The sequence below is a fragment of the Nicotiana tomentosiformis genome, chromosome 9 (assembly GCF_000390325.3).
Source record: "Nicotiana tomentosiformis chromosome 9, ASM39032v3, whole genome shotgun sequence".
NCBI lineage: Eukaryota > Viridiplantae > Streptophyta > Magnoliopsida > Solanales > Solanaceae > Nicotiana > Nicotiana tomentosiformis.
The window spans coordinates 23305888-23330093 of NC_090820.1; the positions used below are offsets into that span (position 1 = coordinate 23305888).

General features: G+C 37.5%; 2 protein-coding genes across 2 annotated transcripts; one reads left to right on the plus strand and one right to left on the minus strand.

Annotated features, from left to right (window-relative positions):
* The first annotated feature begins 5825 nt into the window (after positions 1-5825).
* LOC104110320 (beta-glucuronosyltransferase GlcAT14A-like) lies at positions 5826-12449 on the plus strand. The gene is made up of 4 exons (XM_033659737.2): positions 5826-6525; positions 8319-8394; positions 8518-8633; positions 11718-12449. The coding sequence occupies exons 1-4, from the start codon at positions 5928-5930 to the stop codon at positions 12224-12226; spliced, it is 1299 nt and encodes a 432-aa protein (XP_033515628.2). The 5' UTR covers positions 5826-5927; the 3' UTR covers positions 12227-12449.
* Positions 12450-13542: 1093 nt separating this feature from the next.
* On the minus strand, positions 13543-21600 carry LOC104110321 (protein PAM71-homolog, chloroplastic). Its single transcript, XM_009619785.4, has 10 exons — positions 21217-21600; positions 20035-20194; positions 18723-18906; positions 18183-18230; positions 16967-17063; positions 15010-15173; positions 14757-14822; positions 14245-14295; positions 14023-14127; positions 13543-13938 (listed from the first exon to the last, which is right to left on the minus strand). The coding sequence occupies exons 1-10, from the start codon at positions 21350-21352 to the stop codon at positions 13873-13875; spliced, it is 1077 nt and encodes a 358-aa protein (XP_009618080.1). The 5' UTR covers positions 21353-21600; the 3' UTR covers positions 13543-13872.
* Between the last annotated feature and the right edge of the window lie 2606 nt (positions 21601-24206).

Sequence of the window (24206 nt, forward strand, 5' to 3'; positions counted from 1 at the left end):
TGATTAATTGCAACATAGAAACTAAGGTCTAAGTTTCTTGGTTATCTCCGGGAGCGGTCTCTTCTCCACTGGACTCCCCCCCTTTCTCGGACCCGCTCTTACTCCCATCATCATCATCATCGTCATCATCGAAAGCCAAGGCTTCAGCATCAGCTTCAAGTTCTTTAGCCCTTTTTATCTCTTCAGTAAGATCGAAACCTCGAGCATGGATCTCCTCGAGAGTCTCCCTCCGAGATCAGCACTTAGTAAGTTCAGCGACCCAATATACTCGAGTATCAGCGGTCTCAGCTGCCTCTCTTGTTTGGACCTGGGAAGCTTCAGCATCAGCCCGATAGACGGCCACGAGTGCATCCGCATTGGCCTTTGCCTTTTCGGCATCAGATTCGGCCTTGGCAAGTTCAGAGGCCAACCGAGCCTCGAGCTCCGCTATTCTTCCTGCTTAAACCAAGCCTTTTTCCTTCATTCTTTGAAGTTGGGTTTTGGCCGATGATAATTGGGCTAGAGCAACTTCTTTCTCTACAGCAAAGTGGTCCATATGTTCTTTTCACTTTAAAGACTCCGCTTTTATCACATCGACCTCCTCACGGAGCTTTTCGATCATCTCAATTTTCTGCTGCAGCTGTGAGATCGAAAAGTTAGCCATCGTTCCGATATCAAGCCCATAGGCTTTTAAAAGTATCATTACCTTCTCGGACAGATCGGTCTGATCTTGGTGAGCCTTGGCCAACTCAGCTCGGAGATTTTTTATTTCCTCCCCCCTTTGCCCTAAGAGGAGTTTAAGGGAGTTCCTCTCCTCCGTAACCCATTGAAGGTCGGCCTCGTATCGACGCAACTCTTTTTGGGATTGAGAACATGCTTTTCGATGAACTGTCATTTCCTGCAAAGAAATAAGAAACGAAGCTAGAAACAAAAGGTAAACATAAAGGTAATACCAACAAAATAATTTAAGGCTTACCTGATTCAAAGCCTGCTGCACCCCGTGAAAAAGATCTGATGCATCACTAGTACCGGCAACTTTCTCGATACCGGTAAACATGTCACAAAAATGATCCTCTCCATCATGAGGCATGTCTCATTCGAGGGCCCCCAAAGCTTAGGCTTCCCGAATTATCCCTGCGAAAAAAGCGGGGAAGGTGGGCAAGTCTTCGATTGCTGCTGCCCCAAGTGAATCACTTGGAGCATTCTCTTCAGTTCGAAGAGATTCGAGGAGTGCCCCTTTATACATATCCCCCATCTGTTGGCTCCGATGGGAAGCATCTTCGATCTCTAACAACTTAGGGACTTCGACTGAATCTTTCTCCGGTATGCCCTCAGTTCGAGGTGGATCCTTATGAACCACCATCGATCCAGCTGCCGGTGGAACGTCGGTGGTTTTCTTCGTTCGGGTCGCCAGCGCGGACCCATCATTTTCTTCTTCTTCTTCTTCTTCTTCTTCGTCGTCTTCATCCCTTAGACGTAGAACCGATTCTACGGTCAAAGGAATGGCATTCTTGTTCGGCTTACGAGCCGTCCTCTTCTTCGGTTTTGGATTTTCGGGAACGAAGGATCTTTTCCTTTTATTATCTTTCACCGGCTTTGGGACAGAGGCCGAAGCCTCTTCCTCGATGGACGAGGGCCTCAAAACCGCATCTTTGCCCAAACCTACATATGGGAAATCTTATTAAAGTATATGGAAAGCATCTTGTTCGAATTGCCAAAAAGTATAGAAAGGGGCTTACCATGATTTTTGACTTCCCATCGACCCTTTGACAAATCACGCCATGAGCGCTCAGCATATGTTGAGGTCGAAGCCAGAGCTCGTACCCAGTTTTTGAGGTCGGGGACTGCTCCGGGCATCCAGGGAACCGCTACATCACAAAAAGAGGAGTATCGGTGAGAAAAGAAATGAAGGGGCAAATAGAAGGAAGTAATAGCAGAATTACACTTACGTTTCATATTTCACTCATCGGGAAAAGGCATCTTTTGAGTCGGAATCAGGTCTGAAATCCTCACTCGAACGAACCTGCCCATCCAACCTCGATCCATATCCTCATCAATGCTCGAGAACAGTGCCTTGGTAGCCCGACACTGAAGTTTTATTAACCCTCATCGAAAAAATTGAGGACGGTACAATCGGATGAGATGGTCGAGGGTGAACGACATCCCCTCAATTTTGTTCACAAAATATCGAATCAAAATAACGGTTCGCCAAAAAGAAGAATGGACCTGACCAGGGTTATTTGGTATTAACGGCAGAAGTCAATAATAACAGAGTCGAGGGGACCTAACGTGAAAGAGTAAGTATACACACTTAAAAACCCTTTCACGTAAGTGGTGATATCTTCGTCAGAAGAGGGGAATATTATTTCTTTGTTCTCCCAACTGCAATCTTTCTTTAGCTGTTTGAGGTGCTTCTCGATTATCGAACACATGTACCTCGATATTGGCTCGCATCGACCGAGAACCAACGAACCTTTGTCGACCTTAAAATCAGAGGTAATAACACACGCCCCGGGAACGCACTCCTCAGGTCGTGGCTCTATCGGTGTTTCGGCGGCAATAGACTGTGAAGATAAAGCTTTCTCTTTCTGAGGAGTGGTTTGTGATATTTTTGCCATTTTCAAATTTAAAGGTCGAGAATAGAAGAAAGTGACAAAGATTTTGTAATTTTGAAGAAGGGCTTTTACAAAGAGGAATCACAGACTTGCGAATAAACTCAGAGTGTATGAAAAAGAACTGAGAAATTTGGAAGATTGGAGTTATAAAAGTGGTAAATGGTAAAAAGAAGGGCTATATATAGATTAAAGCAATGGCGGTTCAATACTAGCGGTGGTCGACCACCGTCTGACATGTATTAAATGCCTTGAAAAACTAAATCGACGAGACAACTATCACGTGCGTCATGATCGAGCCCAATGTGAACGTCAGCTTATAATCCAATCGAGCCATTGAAAAATCATATAGTTTATCACCACATCCTTCCCGAGAAACGAGGGGACTATCTGTATACGGTCGAAATAGATTTAGGCCTTCGTACGATTGATCGAGGTCGAAACATGATGGATCGAAGAAAGACTTCGTAATATCAAGTTGGGTTCCGAAGATGGTACAAACAAGCGTCTTATTTCAGGTATAGGTCGAACCCCGAGTTCGAAGTCATTATCGAGCTCGGGTCCGAATCGAACTATGATAAGATGATTTCGAGCTTAAGGGGCAGAGGTCAACCGGGACCAAGTTCAAATCATCACCTGATCCCGAGTCCATATCGAGTTCTAGAAGCAATACCGACCAGCACCTAGGCTGATCGAGCTCGAGCTCACAGATAAGAGCCGTTGCAAACACACTAACAGAGAGAATCTCGACAGAAATTAGGGAAAATTTGGTTTATCATGGGTTCTCTACTATATATTTTTAAATACATCTAAAGTAGGATCCTCCACTATAAATAGGATGGCTATATTTCTGTAGGGGACATTTTTTTTTATGCTTACATTGTAATTCAAGTATCATATTCTCGGATATTCAAGGATCATTATTTTAAGCCTCATTAATTGATTCATCTTGCTTAGTCCTAAAAATTATTTTCTTTCCAACCTTGTTTATTTTGCATTCTTTGCTATTCATATTTGATATTTCTATTTATCCCTGCGATTTGTATTAAGTGATACCACATATCCTTAAAATCACGTACAAATTCTAACTCTATACGTTTTTCGGGTAAACACTTTCGCTGGTGAACTAACTGAAACTAAAATATAGACCTATTGTTCTTCAAATCCTGGTTTGGAAGTTATAAGCTTAGTTTCATTCGTTATCTTTTTTGGCCCTCAGCTTCACACATACAAAAAAACAAAAAAACAAAAAAATCTACATGTGTACATGGAATTTAAGAACTAATATTTCTGTGATCGCTTCAGCTTACCGAGAATATGACCCATGATAAGAAAGTGTGGAGATTAATCATTAGGGTTAAAGGTTGACAAGTAACAATATGTTTCTACTAGGCTTTCCAGTAGTATATTCTTGTATTTTCTTATTCATGGTTTTTTATTTTTGCATTCGCGTATGTTACTATTGTTTGTTTGCTTGGCTGCTTTATTTTCATCGTTTCTGGAATCGAGGGTCTATCGGAAAACAACCTCTCTATCTTTATAAGGTAGGAGTAAAGTTTGCGTATACACTACCCTTTCCAAGTCCCACTTATGAAATTATACTTAATTTATTGTTGTTGTAAATATTAATGTGATCCTTTAAATAGGAAGTAACCATAAAATTATCCAACATAGAACAGAACAAAACAAAAATCATAAAAGAGTTGAAAATGAGAGTTTCGCTTATAAAAGTGTTTGAAATCGGCCATCGCCCTTTTTTAAGTTTATTAAATATTTAACGAAGACTAAAAATGTTCATTTTTGACAAACGTAACGAAAATTACTTTAAAATACATTTAAAGGATTACTTTAAATCTACCCCAAACATAAATACATAAGCAGTGGCAGAGTCATATGCACCCAAAGTGTGTCAACCGACACCCCTTCGCCAAAAAATTTATAGTGTAGCTGGTTAAATTTTTTTAAAATATGTAAATATAATATATATTGATATCCTTGACTTTTTGGTGAGTTTATTTCTTATATTTTGACTCTCCTTAATAAAAATTCTGACTTCGCCGTCTGCTGTAGTAATTATTTTTGGTCATTTTTTTGTTTTTGGTCGAATATTTTTTTTCCAGGTTTTAAGTTATATGCAATAGACCTTATGTGTTTTTCTTTCTCTCAAGAAAAACGCACTCCCTCTTTTGTCTTTTCTTAGCGGCATTGTTCTAGAAGGTAAACGTGCCGCCCATTCACTTTCCAATTTTGAATAACAAATGAAAACAAAATCACTCATCAAATCCTAGGCATAGAACGGTGTCACTTGTGACTAGGCGTGTTAATGGCTCAGTACGGTCGGTTATTTTATAAAATTAGTATCATATTAATTTTTTTGTTATTTTACTATATATAATTAAAATTAAATTTTTCAAAATCGTCTCAATTATATCGGTTTCTCTTCGTTATCGGTACGGTTCGGTTAATTTTTCGATATTTTTCTAAATGTCATGTAAAAGTAATAAAAATAAAATGCAATAACATATATACTTTTATATGACTTACCAAAACTCTTTATACATTTTTAATATTTAAATGGTGATGGATTAAGAAAATGAAGAAAGGTCAGAGTATAGATCTATTAAAAATGTATAAAGAGTTTTGGTAAGTCCTATAAAAGTATATATGTTATTGCATTCTACTTCTACTACTTTTACATGACATTTAGAAAAATATCGAAAAATTAATTATTCTACAATAGCATAAAAGACACTAAGCAAAGACAAAAAAAATATAAATCATACGAGTGGAAAGATATTAACCAAGTTGGGACTCAAGAATAAAGTCTAGAGAAGATTAAATATTCAAAAAGATAAATCTAAATCATACAAAATGAAATGTATTCAACACATTGTATTTTGTTACTCATAATCGCAAAAATACCTTGTGTCTTATTAGTGAATATGCTGAAAATAGTTTAGTTTTTAACTGAGTAGCATAATAGGTTGGGAATTACGATTTTGAGTTTAATTACTTCTTGACTTGTAACCGCGCTCATAATTCCAAGTCCCACGAAAATATTTAATACTTTATTATTTTTAAACTTATATATAAATATATTTTTTATATGTAAATTTATTCGGTACGGTTTAATATTTTTTTCATAAAATAAAAAGTTCATCCTAATTATCGGTACGGTAGAGAAATATATAAAAACTTACGATTTTAGTCCATTTTTAAATATGTATCGACACGGGTTGTGTGACCGACAAAACCAAAGCAAACAACCAAAACCAAAACACAACATTCTCACACAGTAACCAGATTCCACTTCAAGAATCTGTAAAATCACAAAAAATGCACAACCACCTTCCACCACCACCAACCACCACCAGAACAACCACTAAAATCTCAACACCCTTTATCCTCATTGCCACCACTCTCTTTTCACTTCTCCTTATTCTTTCCTTTACCTTCACTTCTTCCCCCACCCCACCACCCCACCCTTCTCACCCCCACCCTTCCCTTTTCCCCAATCACCAACCTCATCGTCTCCTCTTTCATCACAACCCCACCAACCCAAATGACCAAAATGCCCTTCTCCCCACCCCCCCTTCCATTGCTTACCTCATTTCTGGATCCACTAAAGATTCTTCTAGAATCATCCGTTTGCTATTTTCCATTTACCATCCAAGAAACCAGTATTTACTTCATCTTGATAAAAAAGCTTCTCAATCTGAACGTGACAATCTTGCACTGTATATTCAATCTGTGCCACTTTTTAAAGCTGCCCAAAATGTGAATTTTATTGGTAAAGCTGATTTTGTATACCCAATTGGCTCTTCTGCTTTGTCTGCTACACTTCATGGAGCTTCCATTCTTCTGCGTGTTTCTTCTCATTGGGATTGGTTTATTAATCTCTCTGCTGCTGATTATCCACTTGTTACTCAAGATGGTATGAAATTTATGTCTAAAGATTTAATCTTTTTTGTGAAATATGTGTGAAGATTTAGTCTTTTTTGTGAAGTATGGGTAAAGATTTAATCTTTTTGGCGTTTGGTATCTTTACTAATTGGTTGATCTCTGTAAACTCTCTGTTACTTGATTTGGTGGCTGCTGATTGCCGATTTGTTACTCAAGACTCTATGCATATTGGATAATGTTTAAAGGGTTATCTGTATTAGTGTTTGTTGAGTAACTGTAGTGTGTTAATCTTTTTGGCAGTTGGTATCTTTACTAATTTTGCCGAGGGTCTTCCGTAAACGACCTCTGTGTCTTATTAGAGGTAGAGGTAAGGTCTGCGTACACACTGCCCTCCCCAGACCCCACTTGTGGGATTACACTGGGTTTGTCGTTGTTGTTTGGTATCTTTACTAATTTGATGATCTTTGTAAACTGTTTGTTACTAGATTTAGCATCTGCTGATTGCCCATTTCTTATTCAAAACTATCTGCATATTGGATAATGTTTAAAGATGTGTTCTTTTTTAGTGTTTATTGAGTAATTGTAGTGTGTATGTATGAATGGACGGATTTTTTCTAGTGGAGTTAGGGTACTAATTACATTTTGCTAAAGTTGGATATTTATTAGTTGAATGTTCATTTATTTGGCAGTGAGTACAGTTTTCTGTTGTAAGGAGTTCCATTTAGGGCGAGACAAAATGGGCGGGCGCGGGGGGTCTGGTGTCCGAGCCGATTGGTCAGACGACGACTACTTCACTTATTATTTTAGTATTAGTCACCTGTCCCGGAATGGAATGGGATGGAATAGAAAGAACGCGAAGCGCGGACGTCTTTTTTTGGGATAGGCTTGTGAAGAAGCAAGCTTATCCACGCCCCGACTGGCAGCTGCTAGGTTTTCCCATCTCTTCTAAACTTCTCCCGGTCTTCGACCCGAGCTGTATGAGGCAAAAACTCGTCCCACGTACAGTTCGGAGGCCGAGCCCCACCCCAGCAGTAAGGGTGCGGCTTAGGTCAACTAACACAAAAAAGATACAGTTTACTCAACGATTGCCTTTGGGTTCCGAACTCCATACGGGGAAGGAGCGTTGTTGTTTGCGAGTCCTTTATTTGACTAACATATTCCCTTTTGATCTCCTCCATACCTTCATATCAAAGTTGGGAATGATTGACTTTCGGATTAAAATAATAGCGCATAATGGCAGTTATCCAGTCATCATGGAAGTATTTCCATGTAATGCAGTTCTAGGAGAAGTTCATTTGCATAGTTACTGCCCCTAGCAGAAATAGGTCACTGTGGAACTGACATAGTGTGACTTTGGACCTTGTGGATCCAGATTGTTATCCTTTTTTTTAGAAGTAGCAACTTTGTGTCTGCATTCAACTCAATGTTAAACAAACAAAGACTTACCGGTGACTTGAGCATGTCTTGGCTCACATCTTTAACAAATGCCAAAACTAACTCTCCTTTTGGTCAAAGGTTTATTAAATTATATAGATGTATGACCTAACGAAGCTCAGTGCTAGTGAATAGTTAATCGCAAACTTGTTCCAGTTCCACAAACTGGAGTAATCTTTATATAAAGTAAAGTTGGTTCTTTTCCTGTTTGCCTACTGCCTGCCACCAACCCACCCCAATATTTTACTTCGAACTGTTTCCATGAGTAATTCAATGACAATTAGTTTTCTAATCAATGTTAATCTAATTGGACTCATTTCACACTGCAGCTCGCTTTTACTTTGGCAATGACTGATGAGTTATCTGATGCTATTTACTGTTGATTCTCAGATCTTCTACACATTCTGTCGTATCTTCCCAAGGATCTTAATTTTGTCAACCACACAAGCTACATAGGGTGGAGAGAGTATGGCCATTTCCTTTTCGTATTATAAGTTTCTATCTCTTCTGTTTAAGCATATATGAATATAGATAGAAGCAAGTAATGTATTGCTTTAGATCTTAATATATACTATGTTGGATGTTCCAGGTCACGGAAGTTGAAACCAATAGTTGTTGATCCTGGGCTCTACCTTGAAGAGGAAGATGAAGTATTTTTTGCATCTCAGAAAAGGGAACTGCCCGATGCTTATCAATTATTCTCAGGTCAGATTATGGTCATATTTTCTGCATTATGACTGATGAAGAATGAATATGCTCGTGTTATTTAATGTCCTTGAATGATTGATTGAAGAAAGCAGTCTTGCTATGAAGTAGACAACTATAACACTGAGTCACAATCTTTACTCCTGCTAAAAAGAAAAGAGTAATAATTGAAGTAGAAAATAAAGATTATAAAAGTAACTTTGAGATGCAACTAGAGAATTTTGGTAGCAGTAGTGTTTTTAGGTCCATTTGTTGATCAAGCAGTCGCATTAGTCTCTTAGGGCTCGTTTGGTACGAGGGATAAGTGATAATTAATCCCGGGATTAAATTTGAGATGAGTTTATCCCACGTTTGGTTGAGATAAAATCGCAGTATAACTAATCACGGTATTAGTTATCCCGGGATTGTGGTGTTATTTTTATCTCTATGGGAGGGTGGGATAACAATTCCGAGATAACTTGTTTCCCGACCAAGCGACCCCTTAGTTAGCAACAACAAGCAAAACCCCTTGTTCCAACAAGGTCTTCTATAATGTATCAATTACTGCACACTTTTGCATTTCTCTCTTGAAAATATCAGCAAAAGGTATCCACTGAAGCAGATGACTGAAAAGTTGAACGTGCTTAAGAGGGCATAACTTTGTTTCAAGTGTTTGGTTAGAAAGCATAAGCATCTGAGTGCCCCTAAGTGTCCATCCTTCTCCAAGCCTTTATGTAGAAATTGCTAAATTAGGTGGCCAGGACTCTTGCCATTTTGGTTACACTCTACACATAGAAAAATGACTTTAGTTTGGAATCAAAATCTTTCAGTCTCTGAATCTACAACATACCTCCGATGTTCCAAGAGTCTATTATGTTAGCCTTGACCTTGAAAAGCCCCCTATTTTTGTTGGAAACTAACCTTTTTGGTTAAGTAACAATAAGGGCAAGGAGGTGCGAAAATGTTGGAGTGTTTTTGGATACTTTAAGAAATAAACAGATTTTAAATAAGGAAATAGGCATGGCGGTGTGAAAATGAAATGATTGCTGAAGTAAGGAATTAATAGAAACTTGCTTGAACGGTTGATATAAAGCTTGATGAAACTGTGAAAAGATATTTCATAAGATACACATGCACGCAAGGAGCAAGGGTCTCCTTCCCCCACGTTTTTAGAGTTTCAAACCAGAAAGAACTGATGGTCCAACAGATTCGCAAGGAGCATGAAGGGGGTAGTATGGGACCTCTCATTCAGGAGGAACATGCAAGATTGGGAGATTGCGGAGCTCCAAGTTTTGTTGGCGCTGCTATACGGGCAAGACAGGCTTCAGCCATCCTGTGACTCTTGGAGATGGGGCTTGCGTGGCGATGGTTTGTTCACCGTAAAGTCCTTTTACCAGAGTATGTTGGTGAGAGAGGAGACCACTTTTCCATATTCCTCGATCTGGATTCCTAGGGCGCTCAAGGTGTGCTTTTTTGCATGGCTAGCGGCAAGGGGAGTGATCTTGACTGCTGAAAATCTCCGAAAGAGGGGAATTACACTTGTTAGTTGGTGCTACATGTGCAAAAGCTCAGGGGAAGAAGTTGATCACCTTATGTTGCATTGCCCTGTGTCTTCTGCTTTGTGGAGGGCAATCCTGAATCTTTTTGGTGTTCAATGGGTGATGCCAAGCACTGTAAAAGAAATGTTACATAGCTGGGGCGGTTTTCGTAGAAGAAAAAAGCAGAAGGCGTGGAAGTTCGCCCCGTTAGCTCTCATGTGGGTAGTATGGGGGGAGAGAAATAGGAGAGCTTTTGAGGAGATTGAGTCTCCTTTTTCACATCTTAAGAATAGACTTTTAATCGCTTGGTGCACTCATTTAGCCCCTACTTGTATAGAAGATTGGGCGTTTTTTGTAGAGAATCATGTTCTGATGTAAATTCTCTACGTCTTTGGTATACTTAGTGTATACGGGAGTTCTCTCCCTTTTGATTAATACAATTTACCTTATCAAAAAAAAAAAAAAATACACATGCACGCAATGTGTTTGCACAATTTAGTCTTCAAAATATCAAAGGTTTATCAAAGCTTTGCATTTAAAAGGAAAAATAGCTTGACTTTATCAAATTATGACTGCATTTATTAGTTCGGAAGTTGAAGAACAAAAAGATGCACAGAGAGACTAATCCCGAAAGATACCCCTTTTCTTCACTTTTCTTATCCTTTCTTTCTTGGAAACAGTTCTCGGGGTAATTTCTCTGTTATACTTTCCTCCATCACTTCTCATCTGATACCGACCCTTCATCCTCCTCTCCGAAGTCCATTTCGCCCTTCATTGTTACTCAATGGCGAAGGTTACTGACACAACTGCAACCATCTGTACTGATAACTTCTTCTAGGCTAACATTATCCTTTGCTATTACCTGAAAGTCAGCTTGAGTTTACTCTTACTTCAGCAACGAAAAAACTTGATTCCTCAACCTCAACTTCTTCTTCCATCAAAATTTTCCTTTGGTTGCTGATATTTCCTCCATGAGAGGGATGAGACGAGATTTTCCTTTTATCTTCTGTAGAGCTAATGGAATTTCTTAGTGGTCCGAAGATGTGGCTGATACAAAACTCATCTCCTTAGCTTGCTGTGATATCATTGGTAAAGGTACTCAAAGTCTTTGATGGTGGAGATTCACCTGTTTTAGAAGAGGTGGAGGGAAGGTGTTAGGACTGACTGAGTTTTTTAGTGGTAGTATTCTCTTTTATTTGGTTACAGGTCTCTTCCAGATTTGATTGAGCTTTTCATCATTCAAGGTTGGAGGTGGGCGAGGACAGGCTTACTTTTTATGAAAATATCTTGTTCAGTTTTCGTAGAAACCACCTAGCAGCATAAGAGTAGCATTAGCTCCACTTGTATTGTTCTAACAATGTGTGAGCCTATTTTGCAAACATCAAAGGCTAGCTAGTACTCTTTCCTCGTTATATGGATTATTTTGAATCTTTGATATCATTGATTTTTAGAAACTTTGTAAAGTCATGCCATGTAAAATCCTATTGTGTGTTACTGGTTTAAAACTTTAAATATGGGTATAAATTATTTAATTCTAGTACTAACAAACTTGTCCTCGTGGCTCCAGGGTCTTCATCTGCTATTTTGAGTCGGAAGTTTATCGAGTTTTGCATCTTAGGCACAGATAACCTACCAAGAACTCTGCTAATGTACTTGTCAAATTCACCATCCTCGGCATCCGTTTACTTCCCTACTATTTTGTGCAATTCACGGAAGTTCAATAAAACAACAATCAACCACAACATGCAGTATGCTTCATTTAACTCAAGACAAGAGACTCGCAAGCTCAACTCTAGTGACTTCAATGACCTGGTGATGAGTGGAGCAGCATTTGCCACACCGTTTGAGGCAAACGATCCGATACTTGACCAGATCGACCGTGAACTTCTCCACCACAAGTACGATGAACCAGTGCCTGGCGGATGGTGTTTAGGTGACAATGAAACTGATAAATGTACTCTTTGGGGAGATGCTGAAGTTCTAAGACCAGGTCGAGGAGCAAAGAGGCTGGAAAAACATTTTGTTGAGCTCTTCACTAATGGTACATTTCGGTCTAGTCGATGTGTCTACGAATAGAGCTCCTCAAGATGAGCAACACACGCAGAAGACGAAGATTCAATGATACTTTCTTTTTGCCCGAGACTCGAAAAGATTCACACGAGCCACCAAGTGCATCATGTAGTTTTATGTCAGCAATTTTGACAGAAAGCTGATTGTTGTATATTCAGTTTTTTTAAAAGTGAGGTTGTATATTGGATTGACTAGTATTGTTGAGGCAATAGAAATTAATTCCCACAAATTTCTTCATGTCTTAGAATGATTTTTTTTTGCATTGTGATGGAGCATCTATGTTATCTATTATTATCCTCTCTTTTAAGATGGTAATTCTCGGCCTGTAAGCTTAGACCTCAGATTTTTATTATCAGTTTCATTCAACCACAACTATTCTTTGCTACTTGTTGCTTTATCTCCACTATTCCTTGAGCCGATGGTCTATCGGAAACTTCTCTATCTCTATAAGGTAGGGGTAAGGTCTGCGTACACACTACCCTCCCCAAACCCCATTTATGGGAATACACTGTGTTTTTTGTTGTTATTCAACCACAAGAGTCATGATTTATTAAGAAAATGGGAGCATAACTCAAACTTCAAAATTAACTATGAAGTGATTATTGTCCAATACCATATGAGGAGGCAATAGTCATCCCCTTGTACGTGCAGGGTTGAACATCTGGAAAGTGGACAACATAATAGGAAGGATCAACATTGGGTAAACCAAGACAGATTGATGTGACTCTGATACCAGGTTAAGAATATTTTTGTTGCATGTTGGGATACATTTGGTGTTCAATATATTCCCTGATGTTAGTAAACCATGATTTTTCGGGTGCCCTTTCTATGGCCAAAAGATCACTATGGACATGGTAGGAGTCAATTCAAAATTTTCTATTATGTTGCAATACATTGGGCTGCTTCTTTGTTCTATCATGATTGTGCAAACTATGTTAAGAAAATGAACTTTGAATCTAATTCAACTCCAAAAGCGAGTTTATAAAGTAAGAATTGTTCAATGCCATATAAGACAACAACCATTCCTCCAATCAACATGGAACACTCTTAACAGATTTCACAATCTTTTCTTGATATATAACAAGTAGGTCTGTTCTTGCATAATTTTTGAACTACCATAACTGTTCCAAACTCTGAGATTGGTGGCTTACAACTTCCCTCTCACCACACCTTTCAACCATTGAAAATCAGTACATAAGTGGTATCTATTTAATCTGGATGGCAAATTTAATGACAAAAAGCAGATTGAATGTTCGAAAGCATGAAACACTTGCTGGCGTGGCACTCCTATCACTTGAACAATGCCAACTTGGAACTTGAAGGACACAAATATTACAACTTTTTAAATCATAAATAATAGTGGGAACTTATTACAATAGAAAGAAACACAAATCTTGAGTCTTTCAAATAAACTTGTACAGCAATTAGGGAAAAGCATCTTCTCAAGGGTCCTATCAGCATTGTAAATACAACTCTCATGTGTTGCCTAAAGACCTCTAAAATAGTTGGCTCTACTTATCCTACAGTACAAGAATGTATTGCCTTACGCCATGAACATATTACTGATCCGATGGTAGTTTCCTGCCCTCTACCACTACCAATGTTCTCGACTATCTATCTGATCTCTTCGTCTTCTCATATGTGACACTTGGTTAAAACACTCCAAACAAAGTAGCAACAGCAAATATTAAAAATAGGATTCCGCCCAAGTAGCCAACCTGCATTGAACCAAGATGAAGATGCTTAGAATACAAAATACACTTGTTTTGAGCGGAAAAAAGGAACTTTTAGAACAGTCTTACCAGTTTCTCAGAAATGTAATTGGCAAGAAACCCGCCTCCTAGTATTGCAATAGATGTCGCAACCAGGTGTCCGGCAATGGCACCACTTGCCACGCCCCACGGAGACTGCAAAAGAGAGTCAGTATTGCAGAGAGGAAGTGGAAGTTGGAGATGTTTCAAAACTGAGTTTTGCCAAAAGCTAGAAAGCATATTGTTAGTGTTGAAATGTCCTAAGAACTGTACCTGAGCTGCACCAAGCGCTATTGTAGCAAGCATCGATCGATCTCCCCATTCCTGAGAAGCATAGGATGCATTAAGATTCCTAACTTGAATATTATAACAGGCCTTACTGTTCTTTAACAGCTGGACATAGTTGCATAAAATTTTCTATGCTTTCAACGTTAAAAGTGCGAACCAAGGAAACAACTAGTTCTTGTGTTCCATGTCACATTCAAAGAAATTCTTACATGAAGATTATTAAGATATCCAGCAGATAAATAATTATTCAGATAACTTGATTTTTGAATTAACAAATGTTGGCAGTCATCAAAGCTTGAACCATTTAATTTTGTAGGTTCTCTTTTTTTTGGTATACCTCTTGTATACGGGAGTTTTTCCCATTATTAATGAATATATTCCTTACTTTGATAAAAAAAAATCAGTATCTTGGTATCTAGAATATCTTCTGCATTGGATTTGGATTTGAAAAATAGAGCAGAAAAGAAACAATGTTGCAACAACAAGAAGATACTTACAGCAAAAAATACAAGGCTAAAGGACTTCCACAAAATTTCAAGTGGATTTGTGAGCTTTTTCGACGCCTGAAATAGCAATCTATAAAATGGTTAGAACCAGGTTTCCGAAAATACAAGTGGTGCAAATATGGAGACAGGAAAGAGAAAGAAGTCATTCCCACAAATACATGTTGTGACACTGAAAACTTTTGGAAGTGCAGAATTATCAGAGAATTAAACAGCATTTTAGAGCGGCATTCAGCAGCTTGTTCACCTTTTCCTTCACAAGCTCCTCAGCTTCAGCAAATTCATCAAGTTCCTGACTACTCTTTTCACCAGTCTCTACCTCTTTACTTGGAAGTTCCCATGCATCTTTAATTGATTTGAGACCAAAAAAGAACAAGAGCGCAACAGCCGCATATTCTCCAATAGGCAAGGCTGTTATGAAAAACAATCAGGAAAATTACTTGAATATCTTGCAAATATCAGAATAGAAGAAATACAAACAAACAAAAGATGGTACGTGACAATTTAGTTGGTTTGCAATGGGTTATGCCCAAATAGTAGGACGCTGTTTGTAGTTGGCAAGGAAAGCAAATGAAGGAGAAGGAAATCAATGGCACACTTTGTGTATGAAATATAGGACATTGCGAACTCTGGATTTTTTGTGTAACTTGAGATATGTAAAGGACATAGATACTTTTGTTAGCTTTTCGACTCCTTGGAATTTAAAATCCCTTTTGCTCTATATATATATTGTTACCCTTGGTGCAGATTAATGAAATTACCTTATTTATGCAAAAAAAAAAAAAAAAAAAAAAAGAAGGGATGATGATGATGAAACATGACAACTTAAATATTTAGCCTGACGTCTATTGATCTGATGCTAAAGAGGTAACAACTGAAATCAAAAAAATGACTATTTCTTGGATTACAAAGTACTACATGTTGTTTTTCACTATTTATTTAAGATATAGTATGGGATGTTTACAATCCTATTCTTTTGAAAGTACCATAAAGCACTAGAAGTGTGTTATAACAGTACATTCCAATCCTTTCAAAGATTTCAACATCCACTAATCATTTTTTAAGAGTCTATTTAGTTAGTCCATTAGAATACAACATCTACCTCTTCAAAACTAGTGAATAGACTTTCTTTTTACTCAGAACTCCGAGTAAGTTAAGAACTTTCACGTTTCGACCTGGACAACCGAGGCTTTGACAGAAGTTCGGACTTCTGATCCCTAACCTATAAGGAGTTAGGTTTCCATCCGTAGCTTATCTGTACGTTAGAAAATTTCTATGAAGAATATACTGGCATTTTTGTACCACTTAACTTGGAAATAGTCACATGCTAAGTATCTTGAAGATAAAATGTTTTCAAAATTTCCTTCTCAATTGATCATCAATTTATCCTAAAAGGCACCTTAATACATAGTACTTGACAACTTCCCCAGACACAAACCTTCATAGAGTAATGTATCTAAACTGGCCGTAAATACTAAGTACAAGGAAGAAGAAAATAGATTCAAGCTCCTTAAAACTTCTAAAAGGGTTGATTTGCCTAGGTCTTTGGTTTGTACGGCTTGGAGAAGGTTTAGATGCGCTCCTTTTATAAGTTTCGCTGGAAGGTTTGTCTATATTAATTCTACTAACTCAATGCTAATGCTCCACTTAGTATTAGTTAAACCATACATGCAACATTAGGCTATGGCTTTATGTAGTAAGTTAGCACTTACCAATTACCATACATGCAACACTAGGCTAAGGATTTTATCCTATTTGTTCTAGAATGATTCCATATATAAATACTAGTGATTGTGGTGCCCAAAAGGGAGCATGTGCTCGAGAAAGAGTGTAAGAGAAACAAACACTACAACGTTAACACTGCAGCCTAAACATCGCAGGAAGAGACATCATCAGGCGGTTTCAAGTAAGAAGCACTATATAATTGAACTTGCAGTGAGAATGTTGGGTTATAATATCCAGTGGATCAACATACCCGATCAGCCAGTTGTAATGTACCCAAACAAGGCTTACAACTTATCGGTATGCTTTCCGCTAAACTACCGAGCTTATTTTGTATTTACTTTCTAAAAACATGATTCCAGTTTAGGATAAGTTTGCTTCAGCACAACACGCTAGCAAGATTTTCCAATAAAGAAAGATCCCAAGGAGCCAATCAGGAAACTAAAAACCAAAAGAAATAACAGTCCTAACGTCTAACTTACTTGTTTGAAACTGAGCAGGTACTGAATGAAAGATCCGTCCTATTATGACAGAGAGAACCGTCATAAGTGAAAGAGCACCCATTGATCCCAAAAGAACCTAATCATTGACGCAATTCAAAGTAAGAGCAAGCATTGAAAATAACAGATGTGACTACTACTTTTACGTAATGCAGTATGCAAGAAATACTAACACTAAAATGTGTTTACACTACATTCAATTTCAACACACGAACTTGTGTGTGCACTGATTATATTAATTTTTTTATATTTCAACAAGTTTTTCTAAGTTCTTATATTTCAAATTTATTTTCACATAATTAGGGTAGATTATAAGTCCTAAATACTAATTAGTTGAGGGAAAATAGATCGCATTCTTTTCGGGAGGATCAAATAATTTTAAAAAATCAGATCTTGCTTCCACCAAATGATCCTATCTAGGATCTCATCCTGAAAATTTTGACAGTAATAATAACCTATGACTACAAGGAAAGAAGATAGAAACAAGTTTAAGTATGAAACCTTTCAAGTGGGTTGCTTCCAAGATATAACTAAGTTCAGTCATAATTTATTGGATGTATACTGCGAATAGGGTATCTACTTGAATCTAAGATAGGAAAGAGTCATGCTATTATTTACTTGCAAACCTACATGAATGTGTCATACTTAAAGATCTTATTAAGTAACTTTCTAGGTTTTATGTACCGCAGCTGCCAAAATTCCATTTGGCTTTGCTGTACTTTAAAGCATTTCAAAATCATTTATTCAGATGATTCTGTTTTCCCTGAGCATGTTCCAACATGGTGGAAGAAGATGCCCGTTAGAAATTCGTTCGGCGTCTACTATTCCTTGAACGTATCCCTCATATTATTAGTCTAAAGATTCCGGCAAAAGAATATGAAAACGGAATTCGAAATAACAAAAATATCTTAGCTTCTCCAGTACTATTGTTTTCTCCTACTTCATTCCTTGGTAAAGTTGGGGACAGTTAGTGACACAAGCGCAAAGCATAGAGAACACTGCCATAAATAAAATTGCCCGTAGAAGGCATGGATACCATTGTGGAGTCAACATTGTAGAAAGAAGAAAATATTAGCACATCCAATTTGGACGTGCCAAAACCCTATCAAGTGAGGCAGTCCCAAAGCAAGAAAGTTGCAATTCCATAAATGAAAAACAGATAAAAAAGGGAAGTAAGGGACATGGAAGGCAAACATACCAGTATTCTCTTATATTGCATGGCCAAGAGGGCAGCAATGAAAAATGTCTGTTGCATTGCATATTAAAGAAACAATTAGTTAGATGTAATGAATAAGACAAGTTATCTCAAAACTAGCACAGGACAAATATCAGAGCTTAGATTAAATAACTCAATCAATTAGCAGGGAATATTTTCACGTCAGTAGAATCATGTATAGGGTCACAAGGCTCATTCTGAAAGTATCAGCTTTTTTTAATAAAAGACACCAAAGATCAAACGTCCAGTGAAGCAAGAAGCTTTTCTTTATTAATGCATAAATGTTTAGCCATGATTATGTGTTACACCATTTCTTTTGGTTGGTATCTGATAAACCACTTTTTACACCTAAATGTATCAATGTCACAGCCAGATCTAAGACCACTCGCACTATCCTTATGAAAAAATAAGAAAAAGAAAAAGATGGAAAGGAAAACAAAACAAAGAAAATGAAAGGATAAAAAAATCACGAGTTCAGGAAAGGTAATAGATACAGCATATTATGCCTATCTCTCCATTTACCTTGTCTCCAATCTCAGAAACAAATATCAACGAGAATGCAGCAGTGAACCCTGACTTGGCGAATGCTGCAATGAGTGATGAGGGTCCTCCTTTCGTGAAGGCAATCAGCGAAAATACTAAAGAACATCCACATAGCACAAGAGCTATAGAGAGAGGATAAGGAATTTGAGTAGGAAGTGCCTCACTGCCAATAATGAAAGTTCAACATACATAAGTTTCAGATATTGCGAAAGTTCCCATAGACTTAATTGCTATCAAAATATAACATATTTCCACATATTAATAAATGCATCAAAATAGCATGAAGTCGAAAGAGATTATGTTCAACAATTCAAAGACAAGGATTCTACAACTTAATACACGATGTAACATCCTATAAGCATCGCTGAAGCTAGGACAGACTCATTTCAGTTCTTAGCTGGCCCCCGATTTAAAAAGTCTCATTGAATTCCATCTCTAAGTGGGATCAGCTCCCCGTCCCTCAATCTTTTGGCACAGAAAACCTCCAATGAACCCCCAAACCCTGGTGCTTCTTGGAAAGATAAATATGACTGCAGTGTGGACCTCTTCCTTACATTCTTGAAATGAAAGAAACGTAATCAAATTGCAAACTGTAATTGTTACAATACTGAGGTGGTAGTCATTGCAGATGCTCCTTTTTTATTTTATTTTTTCCTTAAAGACTTATTGTGTAACCAAAAGAACTCCCTAAACATAGGTCACTTGCCGGAAAGTAGAGGTATTTGTTGGACACTGATATATACTCTCTCAAGCTGCCTTAAGGTGTTATACTTGTTACATCGAGCAATTTAAATGTGCAATTTTATGTTGATTGACTAATCAGAGAACACTGGTACTGTGTTTTTTACCTTGGCACCAAATTGCTAGCATTGCAAGACATTGGATAAGTATATTGGTTATTGTTTAACTAGTCTTACTACTAGATCTGTAAATGCATTCCGTTGATAGCCTAGCATGCTAAGACAAGTTTGTTCACATCATATTAGACCATTCCCTACAAACTTTCACAAGCCATTAAACTTATCATCCAATCATCTTTGAAATGTGTGGTTTAACGGGATCAAATAGTTAAACATGGCAACCTTGGTAAATCCAGCCATTGGCACGATAATATGTGCCCCACAAAGCAAATACATCAAAGATTTACCGATCTATCCCTCTCCCCATATACTTGTTATCTAATAACATGCTCTTTATGCAGAAAAGATATTTAAAGAATCCACCATACCTTGCGTCATTTATTTGTGGATGGAAATTCTTATTTATTTGATTGCTAACTTATACAACTTACATTTTTGATGAACCATCTGCAGATGGCTGATCCATCGAAATTTTTTGGCTTTCATTTCCTTGACTTTCTTCGAAATTTCCAGATCCGACACCAACATTAGATGCATATGGTATAATTCTGCTATGCCTTTGGTGCAACTTAGGCAGCCCTGTACATCTTACTACAAGAAACAAAGCATGAGTCAGTAACGAAATAGAGCAACAAGATGTAGCAATCAGAAAGAAAAAAAAGGACCGAATCTAATTCTATGAGGAATATTAAAAAGTGACGGATCAAATCAGAAATTATCTTGGTAGGGATTAAGAAAGTTTATCTAATAGCAAAGTGGCATCTTACATCTAATATTAAGTATCTGTTTACTATCTTATAGCATCTTTCATTCTGATAATCTAAGTCACTCAAAGGCTTGAAGTAATATAGAGTTCAAAAGCATTCATCTAAGTGGCATTAGTCAAGCTACATTGTCTTTCACCATGATTTGTTCAAATGTATTTCTAACTGAATAAATGACAAAGCAACAAATCCAACTGAATAGTAGTCAAATTAAATTATCTTTGACCTACAAGCACAAAATTGGATAAATTCAAAATCGGCCACCTTCCCGAAACCAAAAGAGGAACACCAGAGAAGGCCACTTTAAACAAATTCACTGAGAATTCTTTTTTTTCCTTTTTTTTTTTACAATGGTGGTGTCCGGGCCGCTTTGCGCACACCTGAACTATTCCATCGAGTGCCTACTACCACCCATTGGCACAGCTACCAAAGTAACTCTACCACCAAGACTTAATCAAATGGGAAGAAATCACCTAGCATTTTATTGTCTCTGTTGGGATGTGAACCTCAGTCTCCCGTGTTTTTCACTCACTTCATTAACCGCTAGGCCTCAACCGTGGGCGCTATTGAATGTTTTTCTTTTCTTTTTCTTTTTCATGAATGCCTATTATTGAGCTCACCTTTGTGCCACTCCAACTGAAGCTACACCACTATGACTACCCCAATATGCACATACCATCCAACTCCTCAATCAGTAATACTTTTTCAATTAAAACAACACTTAAAATAATACTATGCCAATTTTCTCAAAAAACATAACTGGGGCATCTCTCAATTCACTTTATCAGTATACACACAATTCAATCAAATTATTGGACACAAAATTGAAAAGGGTATTCAGAAACTTACATAAAGAAGGCAAAATATTCCTTCTAGGAATGAATGGTTTACTAGGCAAAGAATCCACCACATTCAAAAATGAAAGCTTTCTCTTCCCATAACTTGATGCTATAGAATTAGATGTCTGAAGAGCCAAGCCCTGCATTTTTTTTTTCTCTTCTAATTCTACTAAAAAATAATGTTTTCTATAATGAAGTCATCTATAAAGAGACTAAACCAATGATTGGTTTTTTTCTCTAACTTGAGATTCTTCTGGACTTCACAAAAGTAGTTGTAAACTCAATCTGCAAACACAGAAGTTCAGTTGCAAAATTTTTTTTGGACTAGAACAACTGATTAGGCTTTGAGATTTTGCAGACGCCACGTGCCATAACGGATCGTTGGCGATAAACTGATGAAGTCATTAAACGACGTCGTTTTATAATTGTAGAGTTGGGCTGGATTATTAGCCCAAGCCCAAGAAGAGTTATAGTTTTGGAATTTTCAGAGTCCAGTCCAGACACAGAGACACTGGATTTATCTTTGTACTCCCTCCGTTTTATGTAGCAATATTTGAGATAGTACGTATTTAAGAGCGATAAACAGTTAAATTGTGGTGTTAAACATGCATGACATTTATGTGACAATAAAAGCTAAGAATAAAATAAAAATTTAAAATTAAATTATTTTTTAATATAAAGTTGGTCAGCTCTTTCTGAATTACATTGCCACAAAAATGAAAGAGAGGGAGTATAACTTTGTTAGATAAACGACTAGCCTCAGAAACAAAAAGAGAAGTACAATAAATTGACTTTTTTGGGATTATGTTACAATATAGATCTCAAATGTTCAATAGATCAAGAATGTTTCATGCTACTAATCAATGAAGTTTACCAAGTCGCAATATTAAATCACCATTTTAACAATTTCCAAGGCATGTTATATGCTGTGATATGTTTGATATATATACAAGGACAAGAATCATGCCACACTAAACCTACACCCCTAAATGGGGGCCATGCCACACTAAAGCTATTAAAAATGGATGAGTTAAATACGTATTAATTTAAAACTCGATATACAATCCCTCTATAACATTTTCGTACGCTGCAATTTATATGTTTTATACGAGTATATACTCATATTGTTGCTAAACTCCCATATTAAAAGTTACTAACAAGAAACCTATATCAAAATATACTCATTTGGTGATTTACCTATCTGTTTACCTATAAAACGATACAGTTGAATTTATACGTGGTTTATAAACAAGTGAATCGATTTGCTCCTAAAATGACAAATAAATTAAACAAGAATGTAAGACTTAACGTTGAAATCGAGATAGAACAGGAGAAATTTCGGTACCGGGAGTAGAGCTTCCGGACGCAATCGTAACAATATTAATAAGCAAGAAAATAAAATAGTATTGAGCTTTGAACGGAGTATATTATATGTTAGTCCGAAAATTTCCCGTACAATGGTTCTAGAGCTCACTATTTATAGTTGCACCTATGGAACAAGGTCCTAGAATCAAGCCCTTCTTTAATGACAATTACGAGGGACATTGAAGAATGTGTAACGGTAGGCCGTGAATGACATATTCTCTGTAACGGATCATGTACTTAATGTTATAAAATATTCTTCATTAAATGCTACCGGATGACAGGCATTTACTTCGCCTTTATGAATACCATTCTCTTCGGTAACAAACGAGATTGTTGCCTTCAGACCTGATTGTCTTCTGTCTAATGCTCCACGTGTTGCTTTATCATGCAAGCATTTAATATGAACATATTTTACCCTATACAGATAATCCCCCTGCTTTCTGGTGGCATAACCTTGTGTCACCGGTAAGTTGGTGAAGATCCCTTTCTTGGCGAGAAATTCTTTGACCCCTTCTGAAAATTTTCTAACGGTTGATTAGATGCACGTCTCTCCCCATTTAATGCCTCGAACACGCGTCACCCCACGATTCAGCAACACTTTTGCTAGTTATCGAGGTAATTATGGCCATAATTTTAGCCGCTTATTCCTTTACTTATACGCATTAACCTTCTTCTTTTACACTTCATAACTTTTCAAACTCTCTTTACTCAACTTATACTTGTTTTCCATTTCCTCTGATCTTCTTCTTAAGAGAAAAAATCCTTATCCTATTCTGAAAACAATGGTCTACTCTTCTAAAAATTCCAATGCTTTGAAAAACGAAGAAAGTGTTAATGATGTTGCTTCTCCCACAATGAGCATCATCATTCACATAAAGCTTATTACAACTGAGGACTTCGAAGAGAAGTTCCCATCTGCTAACTCTCGCACTTGAGTTGTTGGCGTATATCCTTCTTCCATCATCCCTTCTAGCATTCCTGCTGTGAAGGAAGATTGTGGTTGTCCGGATTTGAACATCATTGCTCCTGACCTAGCGGAGCGGGTAACCTTCTCCAAGAAGGGTTTTACGTATGTTTACATGTACACCTTCACTTTGGGCCCGTTTTCATTGAGCGAGGGGCTTGACTCTGTTATCTTGGAGTTTTGCTTCCACTACCAAGTATGTATGGTATAGGTGAGCCCTTCTGTATGGCAGACACTAGCGTGTCTTTGGCGGCTATGCCAGGAGACTAGGGAAAAGCTTTCCCTGGCTCGGCTGATGAACCTTTATTCCCCTAAGATTTTTTGTAGGGGAATGATAAACTTCAGCAAACGTGGTCACCATGCTTTTCTCACTAGCATGGTAGATGGATGGAGTGGTTCGTTGTAGTTTCCACCAGGGACATCATCCCGGCCACGACTCCACCCTTTCCTGAATCTTGGAATCATACCCGTAAGTTCGAAATCTACCCTTTTCTATGATTAAGAATTGTTCACGTCGTTTCTGACACTTCTTTTTTGTTATCTCAGCAACTCGGTGGACACCTCCAAGGGTCGAGGGCTTGGTGTAATGACCCGACTTGTCGTTTTGAACATTTATGCTCCTTTCAACTATTTGAAGTCTTGAATAGTTTCATATGATATATTACAACCTG